The following is a 19,051-nucleotide window of genomic DNA, read 5'->3' as shown; positions in this document are numbered from 1 at the left end:
TGCTTAATGAGAAAGAGATAATATCTAGTTGCAATAAAAGTTGAGCAGCGGTGGATAATTATTCTGTTGCACAGCATTGAGGAACTGATGATGACATGGGTTGACCAATCAGTGGAAAGGTGCGTTTCATGCCCACCCACATGTTCAAATCAAATATCTATCTATTTTCTACCTATGAACGATTTTGAAAAGCAAACTATCAAAACATACATGGCTGTTCTCTCTATCTGTAGCTTTTGTCTTCAGCAGTCAACACCAAAATGCATTGCACCACCTACTGGTGAGAACGTATAGCATCAGGTTGAGATTGTGCATTGGTACTCTGCTGCTTTTCCTGTAGTTCCCAGATGTGGAAGGCTGAATTTCCAACCGAATTTGAAATACTGAATTTGAGGAAGCAAATTTTGTTAAGCAAAATAGAATGAGCTGAATTTTACCTGTCGAAAAATCTAGATGGTAAATATTCAATTAACTGAATATTTTGGAAACAAACTTTGGAAGTTAAATATTTATTTTTTAATTTTAAATAATGAAATTAGTTGTGAAATGTTTCCAAATGAAATATTCAATGCTTAAAAATACAACCATGTTAAATTTCAGCCACCCAAAATGCAAGCACTGTAAATTCAACGCATTTAAATGCAAGCACTGATAATACAATGCATTTATTTTTCTCCGATTAGAGCAATTCAACATGCTTTTATGCTTCAAAGACTTTAGTCATGAATTTACTTCCATACATGGCTTTCACAGCATATTTTCCTGTGGCTTTGATGTACACAAACCACAAAATTTTTTGATTTCTGCTACTGCTTCCCACTTTGAGAATAGATTACTGTACATGCTAATCTAGTGTGATTAATGGGATGAATATTAAGAGAATGGCAGAGAAGAGTTGCAAATTCGCAGATGGCCGTTCACAGATGAGAGATGACAAACTGATCAAAGTAACCACGGCAGTATGTGTGTCGGCAATGATAATGTATACAGTTGGCCGTGCATATGTATGAAGAAAAACCTTGTAGATGATCCTCAATAAAAAGATTACACTTATTTAAATGAGGTCTCCTATAATTGCCCAACTGTCAGGATTAATGGGGATTCATATTTGCCTAATGCTGACAGACAAAATAACTTAAAAGCAAGTGAAGTCCGACTGGTGCAAATTTACAACATTACCTTGATTTACCATGATATATTTTCTTTTTCTGTTTTGCCGAAGACAACTGACCTTAACAATTGATTTTTTTTTATCTCATAAAAGGCTTGCCAAGATTGTTCCTTTCTGCATACATAATAATACATAATATAAAAAGAATTATTACACAGAAAATTATGGAGCCTGTCATACATACAAAGGATTTTTTTATTTTTTTATTTCTTTATCCTTTTCAGAATCGTCATTCAAATGTACCATTTAAAAACTGCATAATGCTTCAGGTAGGAATCTTTCAACTAACGCTTCGTAGCTCATTAGAGGGCTCAGCATTTTTCATTCAGCCATATTTATGAGTGTATTTCCCATTTTCACTGAAGCACAGGATTAAGTCATTTTTAAAAGCCAATCATTTCCGTAATAAAAATATGAAGTAAAATTGTTTTCAGTTGAAAGACACGAAAATCTCATTGACAGGTTAAAAAGGATAACATATAACTGCCTGCCAGAAAGCGTAAAAAGGCAGGGTATTGTGACAACCATTTACAACTTTGTGAGTATGAATATGCAGCAATTTGTTATGATGTCCATTCTAAAAGCATGATTTTAGGTCCTTCAAAGCGCACTCAGAGACTCTCAATTCAACTAAAGCTCAATAAACTACAAGTTCCTTTATTTAGAAGTGAATATGCCATGCTGCTTAAAGCATCTTAGTGAATACTGAAAAAAAAAACATTATATTGATATAAGTCATGTGATGTATATGATGTTTATATTAAACATGATATGAAGTTGATATTGCATATGTGATGTTTATATGATGAACATTGTGGACTCACATATGGTCGATGCTTCATCAGAGCCGTCAGGGCAGTCTAGCTCCCCGTCACAGAGCCAGTTCTCTGAAACACAGCTGCGTCCATCGGCACAGAGGAATTCTTCAACGTCACACGCTGGAGGAAGAGGTAGGGATGGAGGGGTGACATGGGGAGAGAATGAAAAATGACAGCTAATGAATGAGATGTCATTATAAATTTATCAAGTTTATCTAGAGAATGGATATATTATTATAGAAAATGTTCATGCTGAATACGGGTTGACAGTATAATAAAAGGCAGATGCTATTTTCACCCTGCTGCAAATAATAATATTTGGTATTTACAACCCAGTGCAAATAGTGTCAGATACTATTTGCACCCATATTTAAATACTAACATACAGTATGGGCATCACTGCTGTGTGTTTATCTTGTTTATTTAGAGTCCCACAGACACATTAAATTAACCCCTACCCATAAACATAACCTTACCTTAGAAAAAATAACCTCGGTTATGTATTCATTAGTAATACAGTGAGGCAATCTACACACATTCGATGCCGAGCCACGGGAACGAGTGTGATCAAGAGACCCCGCCTCCGGATCAAACCCTTCTCTGAACTCCCCGACATTCACCCTGACCAAATCACTGAATCAACATTTACATTCATTTTTATCTATTATTTTAAGTAGTATTAAGTAGTATTTATTTTTTTTTTAATCCCCTTTTCTCCCAATTTGAAATGCCCAATTCCCACTACTTAGTAGGTCCTCGTGGTGGCGTGGTTACTCACCTCCATCCATGTGGTGGAGGACAAGTCTCGGTTGCCTCCGCTTCTGAGAAAGTCAATCTGTGCATCACATGGCTCTTTGTGCATGACACCGCGGAGACTCTGCATGTGGAGGCTCATGCTATTCTACGTGAGACATGCACAACTTACCACGTGCCCCATTGAGAGCGAGAACCACTAATTGCAACCATGAAGAGATTACCCCCATGTGACTCTACCCTCCCTAGCAACTGGGCCAATTTGATTGCTTAGGAGACCTGGCTGGAGTCACTCAGCACACCCTGGATTCGATCTCACGACTCTAGGGGTGGTAGTCAGCTTCAATACCTGCTGAGCTACCAGTATTAAGTAGTATTAAAGGAAATATTAAGACTGGAAACAGGAAATCAGATGGGGAAAAAGAGTGGGACAAAAGGCAGATTCAAACCGCGGTCGCTAGGACAACACTACACATTCACACACAGTCTGTACACCCCATGCCACTGCAGCGACATCTACTGTTTAGTTTGTCGTATATTTCTGTGGTTCCACCAGACTATTGGGGTGCAAATAGCTGCACTGTGTGGCAGATGCTCTTTACAACGGGGGTGCAAATAGACACTTCGATAATGAATAATATACAGTAGTTTATACTATGCAATGAGAGATCAACTATGAGAGACCAACCAAAAACCATATACAAAAATATATCAATTTACTGTATATCATCCAAATAAGGTGTGCAATGTTCATCATTTTGATATTCACAATGAAAAAAAGAATATATTATGAATATTCAGTATATCATCCATCCCTTGCCAAAACATGTAGAAAAAATATATTCAATTCAATTCAAATGTATTTATAAAGCACAAATTAAAACAACAGATGTTGACCAAAGTGCTGTACAATATAAAAGGGTAAAAATAGCAATATGATACACATAGAACACACTAATAATACAGAAATACAAAGTACAACCTCTAGGATTGATTAAAAGCCAAGGTGAAAAAATATGTTTTCAGCTTAGTTTTAAAATCATGTATTGTTGATGCTGATCTAATATAAATAGGTAAACTGTTCCACAGTTTGGGGGCAGCTACCGCAAATGCGCGGTCGCCCCTCATTTTCAATTTAGTTCTAGGGACTATCAAGAGCTTCTGATCAGATGATCTGAGGGATCTCTGAGGATTGTGCATATGCAACAGGTCAGCAAGGCAGAGACCATTTGCAGTCTTGGAAGTGAAGTGTTGTTAATTCCTATTTAGAGGGAATTGCAATAATCCAGGCGAGCAAAAATAAAAGCATGGAAACCTTTTCAAAATCCTTAAAAGACAGAAAAGGCTTTACCTAAGATAAAAGTCTCAATTGAAAAAAAAAAAAATAGTTTTAACAACTTCATTTATCTGTTTATCGAATTTAAGTGCGCTGTCACATACAAAGCCTAAATTTTTAACTGACGATTTAAGGAAAGGGCCCAAATGTCCCAAATTAACAATGACAGAGCCAGCCATCTCAGAAGGGCCAAACATAACTATCTCTGTTTTCGAGTCATTGAGACTTAAAAAGTTTAAAGACTTCCACGATTTCAAATCATTTAGACAGGCCAGCAGGGGATCTAATGCATTCCTATTAATCTGGATATCATCTGCATAACAGTGAAATGATACTCCATGTTTCTTAAACACACTTCCTAAAGGAAGCATGTACAGAGAAAATAAGACAGGATATTGATATAATGTACAGTAAGATGTGCAATATTCATGAGTGCCATTTTATTCCACCAGAAAAAATAACAAATATATCATGAATATTCAATATATCGTCCATCCCGAACCAAAACCATATAAGAAATATGTCAATGTATATCATCCAAATTCAATGCACAACATTCATCAGTGCGATATTTACAATGTTTTGTTTTTTTATTAAATTTATTCCACCAGCAAAAACTTCTGAATATATTGTAAATATTCAATTTATTGTTCATGCCTATCCAACACCATTTACAAATATATAGTCCTTTCCTACACAAAACATACACAAAAATTTATCAAAATGTATTATCCAAATATGATGTGCAATATTCATCATTGCGATATACAGTGTTGCTTAATTTGATTTAAAATAAACACACACACACACACACACACACACACACACAAAATAAAATAATATATTGTGAACATTCAATATATTGTCGACCCAAAACCATATACAAATAAGTTAAAAACCCCAAGAACTCGAAAAACAGTTCTAAAATTTTTTTAATAATGGATCTATGTTTACTCTGAAGTGGAATTGTGTGTCGTAATACAATTGCAGTCTTATCATTTGCCCTCCTCTTGCTAGTTCAAAGAGAACATGTATTCTTTCATTTGGCTAAATGTTCCGCATTGGTTTAAAACCCATAGCTTCAAGTAGCTTACAATCTACTTGAAAAGTGCTCTCTTTTTTGGTGAAGGTCGCAAAAGTGCATTAGTGCTTCATAGATACCCAAGTAACATGCAAGCATTGCACTGATGTACTTAAAGGTGGTACTCAGCCAAACAGTCCTAGCATTTGTTGGAATTGCTTTTCGTCCTTATTTGCATTGTTGTGAACGGAGATGGATGTAGTAAAGTGAAGAGATAAGGGTAGAGATGGATTTTGTACATCACACGCCATCTTCCTGACGTTAAAAGCAGTTCAAAAGAACACAAAAGGAGTGCAGGAGACATGCCGAGAAGCTACAAACCTTTCAAGCTGGCAAGACGAAGTGAGCACATTTGACATAACAGTACAACTTCAAGACAGTAGATTTGTGAAGGCTCGTTTTCTGGCCCTCCTGCTGAGCTGATAGGCAGGGCAGTCTGATGTGCGAAAACAGCATGCTTTGTGATTACAACTGCTCCCAACTTGAATTCCGAAAGCGCACTCACAGAAAGGACAAGAAACCTCACAGCGAAGACAGGAAGTTCAAAAGGAAATCTCCTGTTCATTTGTTCCGAGTGTTGGTGTACACAGAAATATGTTTTTGGACATACACTCTGGCAATGTTAAGACTCAAAGCCAATATATGTTAACAGCTTACAGCTTTAAAGTCTGTTAACGATAAAAATGGGCTCTAAAATCACTCTAGAATCTAACAGCAGCTGGAATACATTTACAGTAGACATTTAGAAAGTCCTAAAAAGCTACTGGCTATCACTGCAGTATGTGACTCTGTGGCAGTTCAGACAATTTATATATTCAGAGGGTTTTTATCAGTGCTGAATTCATGTAGTCAACAAGCCCAGGGTGACCCGGATTTATCTTGTAGCATGGTGCACATATCTGGTGTCTGATATACACAAATAATTTTAAAACAACACAGTAAGACATGCTCAACCTGAAATACATTAATAGACCTACATTTTTGGAAAATGATTTTTACATGGCTCGTTTTTCCTATTGAGGCAGTTTACTGATGAATTGAACACTAGAGGTGCTACAACAAAAATGACTTTCATTCCAACATGACACAAAACAAGTCGGCATGTTGTTTTCAAGAGTTCTAGTACCCTAGGATCGGCCACATTATGCCAACTCATTGATAAGCGACATCTCCTTTCAGACATTTTTGCATCGGTTCCAGTGTATTTACTTACCCCTGTGGTACAACCGGAAGAGCCTTGCATTAGCAGCGTAGGAGACCCAGGTACAGATCCCGCGTTGAAACCAGGAAGTAACTGTGTTCGCATAATCAGTGACGAGCGTGATAAGGAGGTTTCATTTTTCCCTCTAGCATTACATTTTTACTCCACTGATGGTTAGGTTTAGGTTTGGGGGTTGCAGTTAATAAAACATGCTTCCTCTTCAGTGTATTACATCCTGTACAGCTGAAAACAACTTGCTTCACAACTCGCTTTTGGCGCCCCTCTGTGGACATTTTCATCTTGAAAATGGAGCTTGCACATGCCCATACGCCCAACAACACTTACTGCTTTGGCCACTGGGGGCAGTGTTTTGAAATTCAGCAAGCACAGACCAATTTTAGCTAAAGAAAAGTCAACCTACTGTTTACGATTTCACTGTGAGATCAGTCTGTTGATTCCCTTTCACAAAATCAAGAGTAAAACGGCAGGTTGTCAGTTCATAAACACTTTTCGCCCTGTTCCAGACACAATGTTATCTTATGACCTTAAAACACTTTTAGCATAGTGCATGACTTAAAAGGATATATTTTAAAGTTAACATTACATAACAACTGCATTTAAAAGCTAGTTCGAGTGTGATCAAATTGTGTGATAGCTCAACTGATAGAACTTTGCAATTGTGATGCAAAGAACCAGGGTACGAGTCCTGAACGTGGTTGCATCAGCAATTGCGTTTTCATCTCACATTTGCTTTTTAATTACACTATCGGTTAGGTTTAGGTTGGTTTTGTTGATTTAAAACTCGATTGATCATGAACCTTAAAAACCTCATCTTTTTTTTAAAGAAAATATAACTTGTTTTTAGCACCACACAATGGACATTTCACTTCAGAATTGCTGTGGTATGTTTGAGTATACCATGTAATATCACTTTTTTTACTGTTTTTAAATATTGCCACAGTCATGCAGTTCTCATGAAATCAGGCTGACCATGCCATAGTTTATGCCAAGATAGTGTAGATTCTCTGAAAACAAATATGCAGTTTTGCTTTTTAACTAAATGTATCTTGTTCTAAGGACGTTTGGACATTTTTACCAGAAAAATTATTTAGGCAATCTTTTTTTTTTTTTTTTTTTTTTTAGCAAAATTTAATGTTAGGCTACATTTCTCCATATCCTCATTACATCATTTAAAACAATCTACTTTTGTCCCATTAAAAAAATCACTGGAAAACAGAATCAGTCACAGGTTTAGGGCATGACAGCCATACGCAGTACAAGCAATTCATGTAAAAAGATACATAATGCATCCGGTCCGTAATCCTCTATCTCAGATCATAATTCAGGGCATGTCTTTGAGAGAGCTGCATTTATCCTCAAGCAGGCAGACAAAAATCAATGCAAACATATTAAAGAGTCCTTCATTATATGTCTCGTCTTGATTTTTAACAGAGGTCTTCATTTTTCTCCAGCAATGGCAGAGATTATCAAGATATTATCTCCCAAAACACAAACCAGGCCCCTTACCATACACATAAGCCAGTTCTGAGCAAAATCACATACACACACACAATCTCCTTCACTAAGAAAACATGAATTATTCATCAGCTTATCTTAAAATTCAGCGTGGCTTTCTCACACATTATGCCTAATGTGGTTCTCTTCACAGCTCTATGACACTGTGGCTGCTTGTTTTGTACCTGGGAAAATAGTACATGCTGAGCGCGTCCCTGACAGCTGCTTTGGAAATATATTTTATGAAAACGTATGAAATATGGGTATGTCTGAAGAAGGATATGAAACCAGTTCAAATGATGAACATTTACAAAAGCTGTGTTTTGGCAGGTGAATCTGTTTGCAACTCAATCGCAAAAACTCGCCTTAGGTTTGTCAATAAATCAAGAGCGATTTTGACCATTTCTGGCTGGTAGTTTTGTGTTTTCCTCAGTTTGGTAACGTAGCAATTAAAGCAAAGGAAATGTGCACACAGTATACATTTAAAAATGTATCTTCCCTGGAAAATGGACCAAAAATATTGACATCCTTCTCTACACAGATTTTTTTTCCAATCAAACACTCTCCAGAATCAGAGCAACTAACAATTAGTTTCATGGCTGTTAATCCCTGCATGACATGGTAAAGTCAGCTGTCAGACAGGTGAAAGGTTTCGTATTGGTTATTAAACAAGTTATCAGCGAAACAGAGCCACACGGGACTAGATCAAAAGGCCAAACATCGCCTGACTGATTCGGCTTTACTGATGACTTTTCGCCAGTTGTCCTATAAATAAAGTCCCCCCGTTTGGTGGCCCTCCTTGCTGTGAATCGAACATTTTAATGTGCCGCTATTGACCTGCGACTAGACGTAAGGTGTGACTCTTCCATCTCTAACTGTGCTAAGAATGTCTTAAAACGTCTTGCTGCATTCTCAAACAGCTTGCTCTTAATATCACTGTTACATAATTTTCAGTTACATTTTGCTTTCTTTTAACTGTTATTTTACAGTTGCAGTTAATATTAACCAGGTACTGATTATTACTTCATTTCTAAGATTTTACTGTCTTTATACTTGGGGCCCTAGAGTCCTTAATAAATACATTAAAACAATTATGATTTCAACTTATTATCCCTTCAAATCCTTTTACTTTGAAGTTCCTCTAACTTAAGCTGGGTGCACATTGTTTGATTTTGGCCATGCTTTTGACATCCGTTACAAATTTCAGACATTGTAAAAGATTTCACTTGTCGTAGGGCAAAATCGGCAGTCTTTCATGGCTTAGTGTGACATGTTCACCGGCGGCCGATTAATTGCAGTTGTGATGAATCTTAGCCTCCAGTGAATTTCTGGCAGTGTCAGAAATTTTGTGTCGCAGTTCTCCTACTATGACCAGATGAGATAAAACACCCAAAAGCCTTGGCTATGATGTGTATAATACATTCTGACGAGTAACAGTTGTAAAGAACCATAAAAATCATACAGTATACACCCAAGCTTTAATAAAAACTCAACTGGCAAAAGTTGAGTAGAAAAAAGAATTTTTAGCCATCTTCTGTAACACAAAGTAGACACTTTGCTAAAAAGTGACTGATGTACAGTAAGGTTGTTTTTGTTTGGGATCAATTTGACCCCACCAAAAAACACATAATTAAAAAATACAGTAAAACAAATTCAAATATGCAATTGGGCAGGAGTGAACTGACAGTGCGTACACCATCCCAAAAGTCTTAAGGTGTGGTCACACATACCTTTACACAGTTTTATTCCACAGGCGAAACACAGTCATCTCAATGGGAAACCGTGCGATCGTGAATTTCGCGCGATGGACTTCCAGTGGCTTTCTTCGTGCTGATTTTGCCTTGAGTTCAAGTGTGGTGAACTTTGACAAGTGAACTTTGACAGGTGAAATCGCCGCATTGACCAATAGGAAGTTGCTAGATTTGGCGGTGTCCTATGTGTGGGCTGTGCTTTATAAACAGCTGCATTGAATATTCATAATGGACAAGGATATAATATTAGCAGTGAGTTTCTTTTTAACTTAAGTCTCACTGAGTATAAAGTGCAGCATTAAAAATGCTGCTTGACAATTATATTTTTGCTGGTTTCACACGTGCTCAATGTCTGCCCACACCATCTTCGCCCATGGAATTTCGCTGTGAGAAGGTATGCGTGACTGCGCATGTAGCATGTGAAAATTTTCCAACATGATCACATGGGAAGTTGGAATGCTGCTTCCAAATGTTCCAGTACCCTGACATCAGCCCGATTATGCCGAGTTACTGACAAGCGGCATCTCCCAACAGACATTTTTACATTGACTCAATAATGTTTACCTTCTCCAGTGGTATGACCGACAGCGCGTTGTGTCAGCAATGTGTTAAATGAGGTTCTGTTCTCGCATTGAAACCATGAAATTAATCATGTTTGCATAAGCAGTGACAAGTGTGATTTGGAGGTTTTATTTTCCCTCTAAATTACATTTTCACTCCATAAGCTTTAGGGTTGGTGTTGGAGTTTGGGGAAAGAGTAAGGGAGCAATTCAATGAGCTCCCTAGTTCAGGGTAGTCTGGGCACTGATCAAGAAGTCGGCCATTTCTAGTGCTGTCCCAATTGCAAATTCGTTCCAGAGCACTGAAATGTTTGCTCACTAAAAATTCCCAGAATGCACCGTTAAAAAAACAAAACATCATTGCTCACTATGTTCACTTACCAGAAACATCATTATGTCTTCTGAAGTCTATCAATTTGTTAGAAGATGAGCACAAGTGTAAAACTACGAAGCCTTATTTTTCCTTTAAAAGAGATGTTGTTTGAAATGTCTTTCATTAATAATAAACACAAAAGGGAAACAATCTATTAAATCTTAGAGTTGCTAGAAAAATAAAAACAATACACTACAAAAACAATATTTGTATTTCTTTATTTATGTCATTTAACTTTCATAAATACACTTTACGTTTAAAATATCTACAATGAAAATGCATGACAGTGATCGTTATACTGCAGTGTTGTTATCTGATTAATACCAGCTGCGTTTTAATGTGCAAGCTCGATATCGTGCCACAGGTGATTAAAGTCATTAATGTCCCAATGTTCAGTGGATGAACACCCTTGCCAGTGGCCGAATTCGATTGAGATACACCCTTAAAAAACGATGCATTCCTCTTCACTTAAAAACTCACTTTTGGCACCCCTCTGTAGGCATTTCACCTGTAAACTGGAGCTCACATGTGCCTTTATGTTCACACATACTTCCCGCTTCGGCCACTGGGGGCACTGATTCAAATTTCGGCAAGCACAGACTGAGTTTAGCTCATAAAAAGTCAACCTACTGTTTCCGAATTCACTGTGAGAAAACAGAGGGGGCTAAAAACAAAATATGAGTATTAAAATTCTAACAATGTTAAAAAATAAATAAATAATAATAATTGAGCAGTTAACCTAAAATTTACTTTTTGTAAAATCAAAAAAAAAAAAAAAAAGGACTAGTTTCCTTCACGTCAGAGAAATATTTCTAAATAAACCTGACTAATTGGGTTATAGCAATGAAAGTAATTTGTCTATAGTGACAATACAGTGTATTCCATATGTTTATGAATTGAACTGACCAATAAAAAGGGAAATTTAAAGATATGGGCCATATCCTGGTAGAATAAAGCTTATAACATGTTTTAGAAAAATAAGCATAAAAAAACATTATTTTAACCGAGGCTGGAAAATTCTCTAATTAATTTTTTTGGTGTCATAATTCATATTGATTAATGAAGTCATCCTACAGCACACAACTGAAAAACATTTATAGGATAATCTTGATTATTTATATTTTTATATAACAAGGTGAGTGACATTTAATAAGCACGGGCATATCTTCATCCAAATCTGGATATTTAATTACACAACGGTGTTCCATCTGCCTACTCTCTCACCCTAAACATTAACGGCAACTCCTGCGGCACGAGATCACCGCCGCCAGTTAGTTTAATCAACATGAGTGCTGGTGATGAACAGCAAAAGCTATTATGCTGAAGAGATGTTTGCAATTTCGCTCTTGTGCGATTAATCAATCCCAACGTCCACAAACTTGTTCAATTACTCCATACAAGTGGGGCCCATATTGATAATTTTATTTCTGAAATAAGTGGGAAGGATGTGGGCTTTCTGCCAACTATTAATTATGAAATATCATATGTGGTTGCCATAGAGATGTGACACGGTAATGATGAGCTAGTCTTGCATGCTCAAACTTCTGCCAAAGAAAATCTAATTATTTAAACTGACTTTTAAAACAGAGAGTCCAAAATAGAGGAGTGTAATGTAATTTTGTAATGGAAATCATAGCATGTTTATGAATTGAATAACTCAACATGAAGTTTTAATAGACAGTATTATGAAGTCCTCTATTTCTAATCACAATAAATGAGTTACAGCATTCTTTGTTTTGTTTGTGTGATGTTTCGGCAAAATGGCTCATTCACTTTTTAGCACTTAATTGTAAACATGAACACATAGTGGGGTTCAAAACTGAGGCCCCACATTAGAAATATGGGATATAATGTTTGGAAATAAACACAAATTAAGGATTTTGACATATTTAAGACAATAAAAAGTTTTGAAGTAAAATGAATATGTACGATTCTGCTGTATTTCTAGGTCACTAATAAAATGTATGCCTCCATTAAAGCAAATCATACCAAATACTTCAGAATTTTTCAATTCAACTGTTCACAATAACTCTTTTGGTTATAATATAATTTCTATTGAAATATTTTGCATTGTCTCAGTCTTTTGGGCCAACCCAACTTGAGAGTCCTTTTACAAATTTTCTTGACACTTTTCTTTTCATCTGCAAGCTTTTTTCTCATGGGAATGTTTTGAAGCAGCTTCAATGTGGTTCAGGTGGAAAAATGTGATATACATAAAATAAATCTTTACTTCAAACGTTGTTTGGAGTAACACATCATTTCTGCTTCTACAGGATCAATCAAGCTGTCTTTTCTCGGTTGCAACTCGTTCTCAGCTTTACAAACATGCTCTTGCAATAACCTGCAACAGCTTTTAGTACAATTTTCTGTGAATCGAGGAGATTAAGATTGGAAAAATGTCAACAAAATTAGACTTTTCTGAAGAAAAATGCTTGGATGGTCTTTTATCATTACAATCTACAGTACATCAGAGGTAGAAATGGTAAGAAATGTAGCGATTCGAGTTCTAATTCCACTTAAAGGAATATTCCAGGTTCAATACAAGTTAAGCTCAATAGACAGCATTTATGGCATAATATTGATTGCCACAAAAATTTATTTTATAAACCCTCCAAAAATTGGCCACATTCATTTTTATTGTAAGTACCTCACTGTAACCTCGATTTTATTTTTTATTTTATTTTTTGTAAGGAGGAATTAGTCTAAATACATTTTTATGGTAATCAACATTATGCCACAAATGCTGTCAATTGAGCTTAACTTGTACTGAACCTGGAATATTCCTTTAACTATTATTTACACTTCTTTAACTTAAAGAACCCTTTAATTATTATTTTAAAATGGAACCAGTATTAGATAAGAACTGGTCTTCCATTCCCAATCAGAGGGCATTCTGGGTTGGTGAAATGACAGAATACAGGCTCACCAGCTGTCTTTATTCTATGAGTCACCATTTTAAAAATGGAAATCTTAAGGCAGATGTCACCACAAAAACCTTTGGTGAAGGATCTAAAAAAAAAGCTTCGTATTTCAATCAAAAGATATTTCATGCAACTCATGCATTAGATGTCCAGAGAATTTACTAATTTCATCAGATATTTGTAATGCTTTTATTTTCGCATAATCAGATTTGCAAATGCAACTTTCTGAGATAAATGCTTCCTGTCCCTTTCTGTATGCTTAAATAAGCATTGCGCTAGCTTTAGTTCTTTGTGAATTCTGATTAGTTGAACTCAAGAGACTGTCTCGCTTCAGTTTCCAAAATGATTTCAAATTGCATAAAAGTTTTATAATGGGAGCTAAATTAGCATAAGAGAACATCATTTTAGCAATTTAGTAAATAAACTAGCTAATGCAAGGATCACTATTGCTTTGGGTTCATACTTAGGGTTAGGTATTCGAACTTTGGCACGTAAATCATCCCACTATTTGCACTACAAACTTGAATGAACCCTCAAATTACTTGAGGCTTGTTTTTGAAGAGGTATGCTACTATTTATTAATTGATTAGACTTACAATTTTTGCCTGGTGGATGATAAAAAAAGGTTACAAAATCCCATAGATGTACATTGCATAGACATACACTGAAGGAGGCACCTGAGCCATGTTCTAGAGACCAGAATATCAAAGAGATTTTTGGGAAGGCTCTTTGGATTTGGAACAGTAAATTGCCACCTTGTCGCAACCACCAAGAACACCCAAGCAAATAGATTGCAAGACTAAAAACTGCTCAGAACACCTTAGCAACTGAATAGCAATGTCTTGGCAACCACACACAACACCCTAACAATGTGGTGGCAAGTTTTACACGGGCAAGCACCACTTATATTTTATTCATAAAAAATCTAGTTTACTATCATGAAGTTCTTAGATTATTCTCTGTTAAAAAAAGGATGCCGTTGCTCAGTTTCCATCACAACAAATTTAAAAGAGATATAATTGAGGCTAAGGAGAAAGAGACTCTTCAAACTCGCAGGCCTTAAAATGATCTTTTCAGGAACAACACACTACACAGTTTCTGGACTGTTCCCCTGCAATAAAAATAAATAAATATATAATTAAATGGTTAAAAAAAAAAAAAAAAAACATTAGTTGAAATTAAGGACTTTATCCATAGTTAATTAACCAAAAAATAGTCTAAAGATGCACAATCTTTAGGAAACTTAATTGCCAAAAAAAAAAAAAAACACACAAATTAAATCATCGCAACATTCACTATGTTGCTTAATGTTAATGGTATTGCCAGGGAAATCAATATATTGTGAATATTCAATATATCCTCTAGGCATATTTTGATAAAATTTCCAAAGTCAAATCTGGATTAATGCATCTTAAAGTGCCATGTTTCAATGCACACAAGCGTGAAGCTTTGATAACTACATTGGAGGTAGGTCGAAAGTTCTTTAGCTAAAATCGGTCTGTGCTCGAAGTGTTGTCGAATGAATGTGAGCTCCAGTTTCCAGGTGAAATGTCCACAGAATGGTGCCAAAGGCGGGTTGTATTTTTAGTTGTAAATGATGTAATACAGTCAACAGGAATGAAGATTTTATTAACTCTACCCACTAACCCAAACTCCAACCCTAAACCTAATTGTCAGTGGAGAATAAATATAATTTAATAGTGAAAACACAACTTCCGAGTTGCTCTCACCATTGTTTATGTGAACATTACTTCCTGGTTCCTGTGGGACCAGATCCCATGTCTCGGAGTTTGCTCGCGCAACGCGTGATTAGTAGTGCTTGAGGGAAATTTGATCATGTGTGAACTGATACAAAAATGTCTGATGGGGCTTGCCATTTGTTAATAATTTAACTTTTGGGGGTTGATTTCAAGGTATGTGACCTTTCGGAAGCAACATGTTGATTTCCTGTGCTATCACTTCCGTCTTTTCCTCATGCAAATATATTTTATGGCATTAGAAGACATGCAATATAGCGCACGAGTCGTATGGACTACTTTTGTGGTATCTTTATGGTGTTTTTTTGTCCGTTTTGGAGCTTGACTGTTTTGATCTATCAAGAGAAATCTCAGAAATTCTGCAAAATATTCTAATCCTTTATGTTCCACCAAAGAAAGAAAGTAATATGTGTTCGGAAGGATATGAGTGTGAATGAATTTCATTTTGCAAATGTTTATGAAGTAGACATGTAGACCCGTTTAAAGAAATTACTCTCACTCTCAACAGAAGCCCCCTCGTTTTATAGTCTAAAGGAATCTCTTTTCATGCATCCTCACCCCTCTAATCTGTTCATACGTTCAGTCCCAGTGTATTATTGTATATGTGACAGTAGAAGCTACAGATAAGGGAGGATTAGGAGAATGAGAGAGAGAGTGAGAGAGAGAGAGAGAGAGAAGAGGAGAAAGAGCAATTATGTTACTCCCTCAATTGTGTAATAGAACATGATTTCTCATCTATCGATACATCATTATGTTAATAGTTGTTTGACTCAAAATAAATGAGTCTGTGTGACTTTGAGTGTGTGTGTATGTGCCTCTGTGTGTTGGTGTGTTTTTAGCTAAGTGTGTCCCTCCTTGTGTCTTTTTCCAAGAGAGTGTAAGGGAGAAACAGGCCTCACTAAACAATGCCACCACTTCACTCATCCATAAACAGCCTCTTTTTCCATCTCGCTCATAGAGTGATGCCATGCCCATGATGAATGGCAGGGGGACTGGCATCTGAGCGGGTATGTCTGTGTTTGAGAGAAAAACTGAGGTGTCAGACCGAGTATTCTGCCCTAATCAACTCTTTAAGGCTGTAAAACATGTCAACCGGCTGCCTGTCTTCACTCGGAGGGACAGCCCTGGGTGTTATACAAGTCATAAGTCAGGCTGAATTCCTCTGAAGAAGGTCCATTTCCTGTCATATCTCGTACCTCACCGGCTGCTTTGCTTGTTTAAGGACATTTTGCTGTCAGAATGAGGATTGTGTCCACGTTTGGACAATGATAAAAGGCCATGGAAGGGCACTTGGAGGCACAGCCTGTAGAGGGATGCGAGACCTGAGGGCTGGACTCGGCTGAGAGGAAATGTTCCTCTGCGGTTCCAAACTGCACTGTGGGCGAGGCATTCAGAAGCCAAGAAATGGACCAAAAAATACATTCTGTCTAGAAGATGCTGCGAATCTGTTCTAACTATTTTTCTCTAATGAAAGATGATGCTGAGAAATAAGATGTACAAAACCAAAGTGAACAGGATGTACAAAAACTAATTTACATCCGCAAAACTTGATCTGACAGTAAATAAATAGGGTGTAGCGCTAGTAAATCATAATCTGCGAGGAGGCATCATTTGTATCTCTAACTCTAAAGTTTGGCATCTCAATCTCCAACAAAAATAAAAGTAACCCTAACTCTAAATACCAAGAAGTACCATGTTATTACCATGAATTTTAGACATGATACCATGGTAATACTATGGTTTTCTTTGAAGTACCTTAGGAAACAATGTGCATACCATTTTTCTTTTTTTTACATAAGCATCATGGCAATACCATGGTATGTTTTAAAGTACCTTGGAGTACCATGTGAATGCCATGGTTTTGTTATATATACAGGTGCATCTCAATAAATTAGAATGTCGTGGAAAAGTTCATTTATTTCAGTAATTCAACTCAAATTGTGAAACTCGTGTATTAAATAAATTCAATGCACACAGACTGAAGTAGTTTAAGTCTTTGGTTCTTTTAATTGTGATGATTTTGGCTCACATTTAACAAAAACCCACCAATTCACTATCTCAAAAAATTAGAATACATCATAAGACCAATAAAAAAAACATTTTTAGTGAATTGCTGGCCTTCTGGAAAGTATGTTCATTTACTCTATATGTACTCAATACTTGGTAGGGGTTCCTTACTGCCTCAATTCGGCATGGCATGGAGGTGATCAGTTTGTGGCACTGCTGAGGTGGTATGGAAGCCCAGGTTTCTTTGACAGTGGCCTTCAGCTCATCTGCATTTTTTGATCTCTTGTTTCTCATTTTCCTCTTGACAATACCCCATAGATTCTCTATGGGGTTCAGGTCTGGTGAGTTTGCTGGCCAGTCAAGCACACCAACATCATGGTCATTTAACCAACTTTTGGTGCTTTTGGCAGTGTGGGCAGGTGCCAAATCCTGCTGGAAAATGAAATCAGCATCTTTAAAAAGCTGGTCAGCAGAAGGAAGCATGAAGTGCTCTAAAACTTCTTGGTAAACGGGTGCAGTTACTTTGGTTTTCAAAAAACACAATGGACCAACACCAGCAGATGACATTGCACCCCAAATCATCACAGACTGTGGAAACTTAACACTGGACTTCAAGCAACTTGGGCTATGAGCTTCTCCACCCTTCCTCCAGACTCTAGGACCTTGGTTTCCAAATGAAATACAAAACTTGCTCTCATCTGAAAAGAGGACTTTGGACCACTGGGCAACAGTCCAGTTCTTCTTCTCCTTAGCCCAGGTAAGACGCCTCTGACGTTGACTGTGGTTCAGGAGTGGCTTAACAAGAGGAATACGACAACTGTAGCCAAATTCCTTGACACGTCTGTGTGTGGTGGCTCTTGATGCCTTGACCCCAGCCTCAGTCCATTCCTTGTGAAGTTCACCCAAATTCTTGAATCGATTTTGCTTGACAATCATAAGGCTGCGGTTCTCTCGGTTGGTTGTGCATCTTTTTCTTCCACACTTTTTCCTTCCACTCAACTTTCTGTTAACATGCTTGGATATAGCACTCTGTGAACAGCCAGCTTCTTTGGCAATGAATGTTTGTGGCTTACCCTCCTTGTGAAGGGTGTCAATGATTGTCTTCTGGACAACTGTCAGATCAGCAGTCTTCCCCATGATTGTATAGCCTAGTGAACCAAACTGAGAGACCATTTTGAAGGCTCAGGAAACCTTTGCAGGTGTTTTGAGTTGATTAGCTGATTGGCATGTCACCATATTCTAATTTTTTGAGATAGTGAATTGGTGGGTTTTTGTTAAATGTGAGCCAAAATCATCACAATTAAAAGAACCAAAGACTTAAACTACTTCAGTCTGTGTGCACTGAATTTATTTAATACACGAGTTTCACAATTTGAGTTGAATTACAGAAATAAATGAACTTTTCCACGACATTCTAATTTATTGAGATGCACCTGTATATATATATATATATATATATATATATATATATATATATATATATATATCATTGTATTATTGGATGTAGCATGTGTATACCATATTTTTTACACATGTATTATAGTAATACCATGGTATTCTTTAAAGTACCTTGGAGTACCACATGAATAACGTGATTTTTTTTAACTATACCATAGTAATACCATGGTGTTCTTTGAAGTACATTAGAGTTAGAGGTGGTAAAAAATATCGATATGTTAAAGTATCATGATATTTTTTCTCGTGATGTTGTACGATATTTGCACACCAAATATTGATATTATTATTTATATTTTCCACATTAATATTGTGGTGATGGGATTTTTTTTCTTCTCTTTGCCAAATCGAT

At 36.6% G+C, this 19,051-nt stretch overlaps 1 protein-coding gene across 1 annotated transcript in view; it reads right to left on the bottom strand.

The window, feature by feature from the left end:
• The window catches only part of LOC127438907 (low-density lipoprotein receptor-related protein 1B-like), a 326,009-nt gene that overhangs the window by 273,064 nt on the left and 33,894 nt on the right, over nt 1-19,051 (bottom strand). Inside the window, exon 2 of the mRNA XM_051694811.1 lies at nt 1,996-2,109. Coding sequence (XP_051550771.1) covers nt 1,996-2,109 — 114 coding nt within the window. The remainder of the gene's footprint in view (nt 1-1,995; nt 2,110-19,051) is intronic.

This window comes from Myxocyprinus asiaticus, chromosome 50, assembly GCF_019703515.2.
Source record: "Myxocyprinus asiaticus isolate MX2 ecotype Aquarium Trade chromosome 50, UBuf_Myxa_2, whole genome shotgun sequence".
NCBI lineage: Eukaryota > Metazoa > Chordata > Actinopteri > Cypriniformes > Catostomidae > Myxocyprinus > Myxocyprinus asiaticus.
The sequence above is the reverse complement of the archived record's forward strand: the minus strand, read 5'-3'. Positions and strand labels throughout refer to the sequence as shown.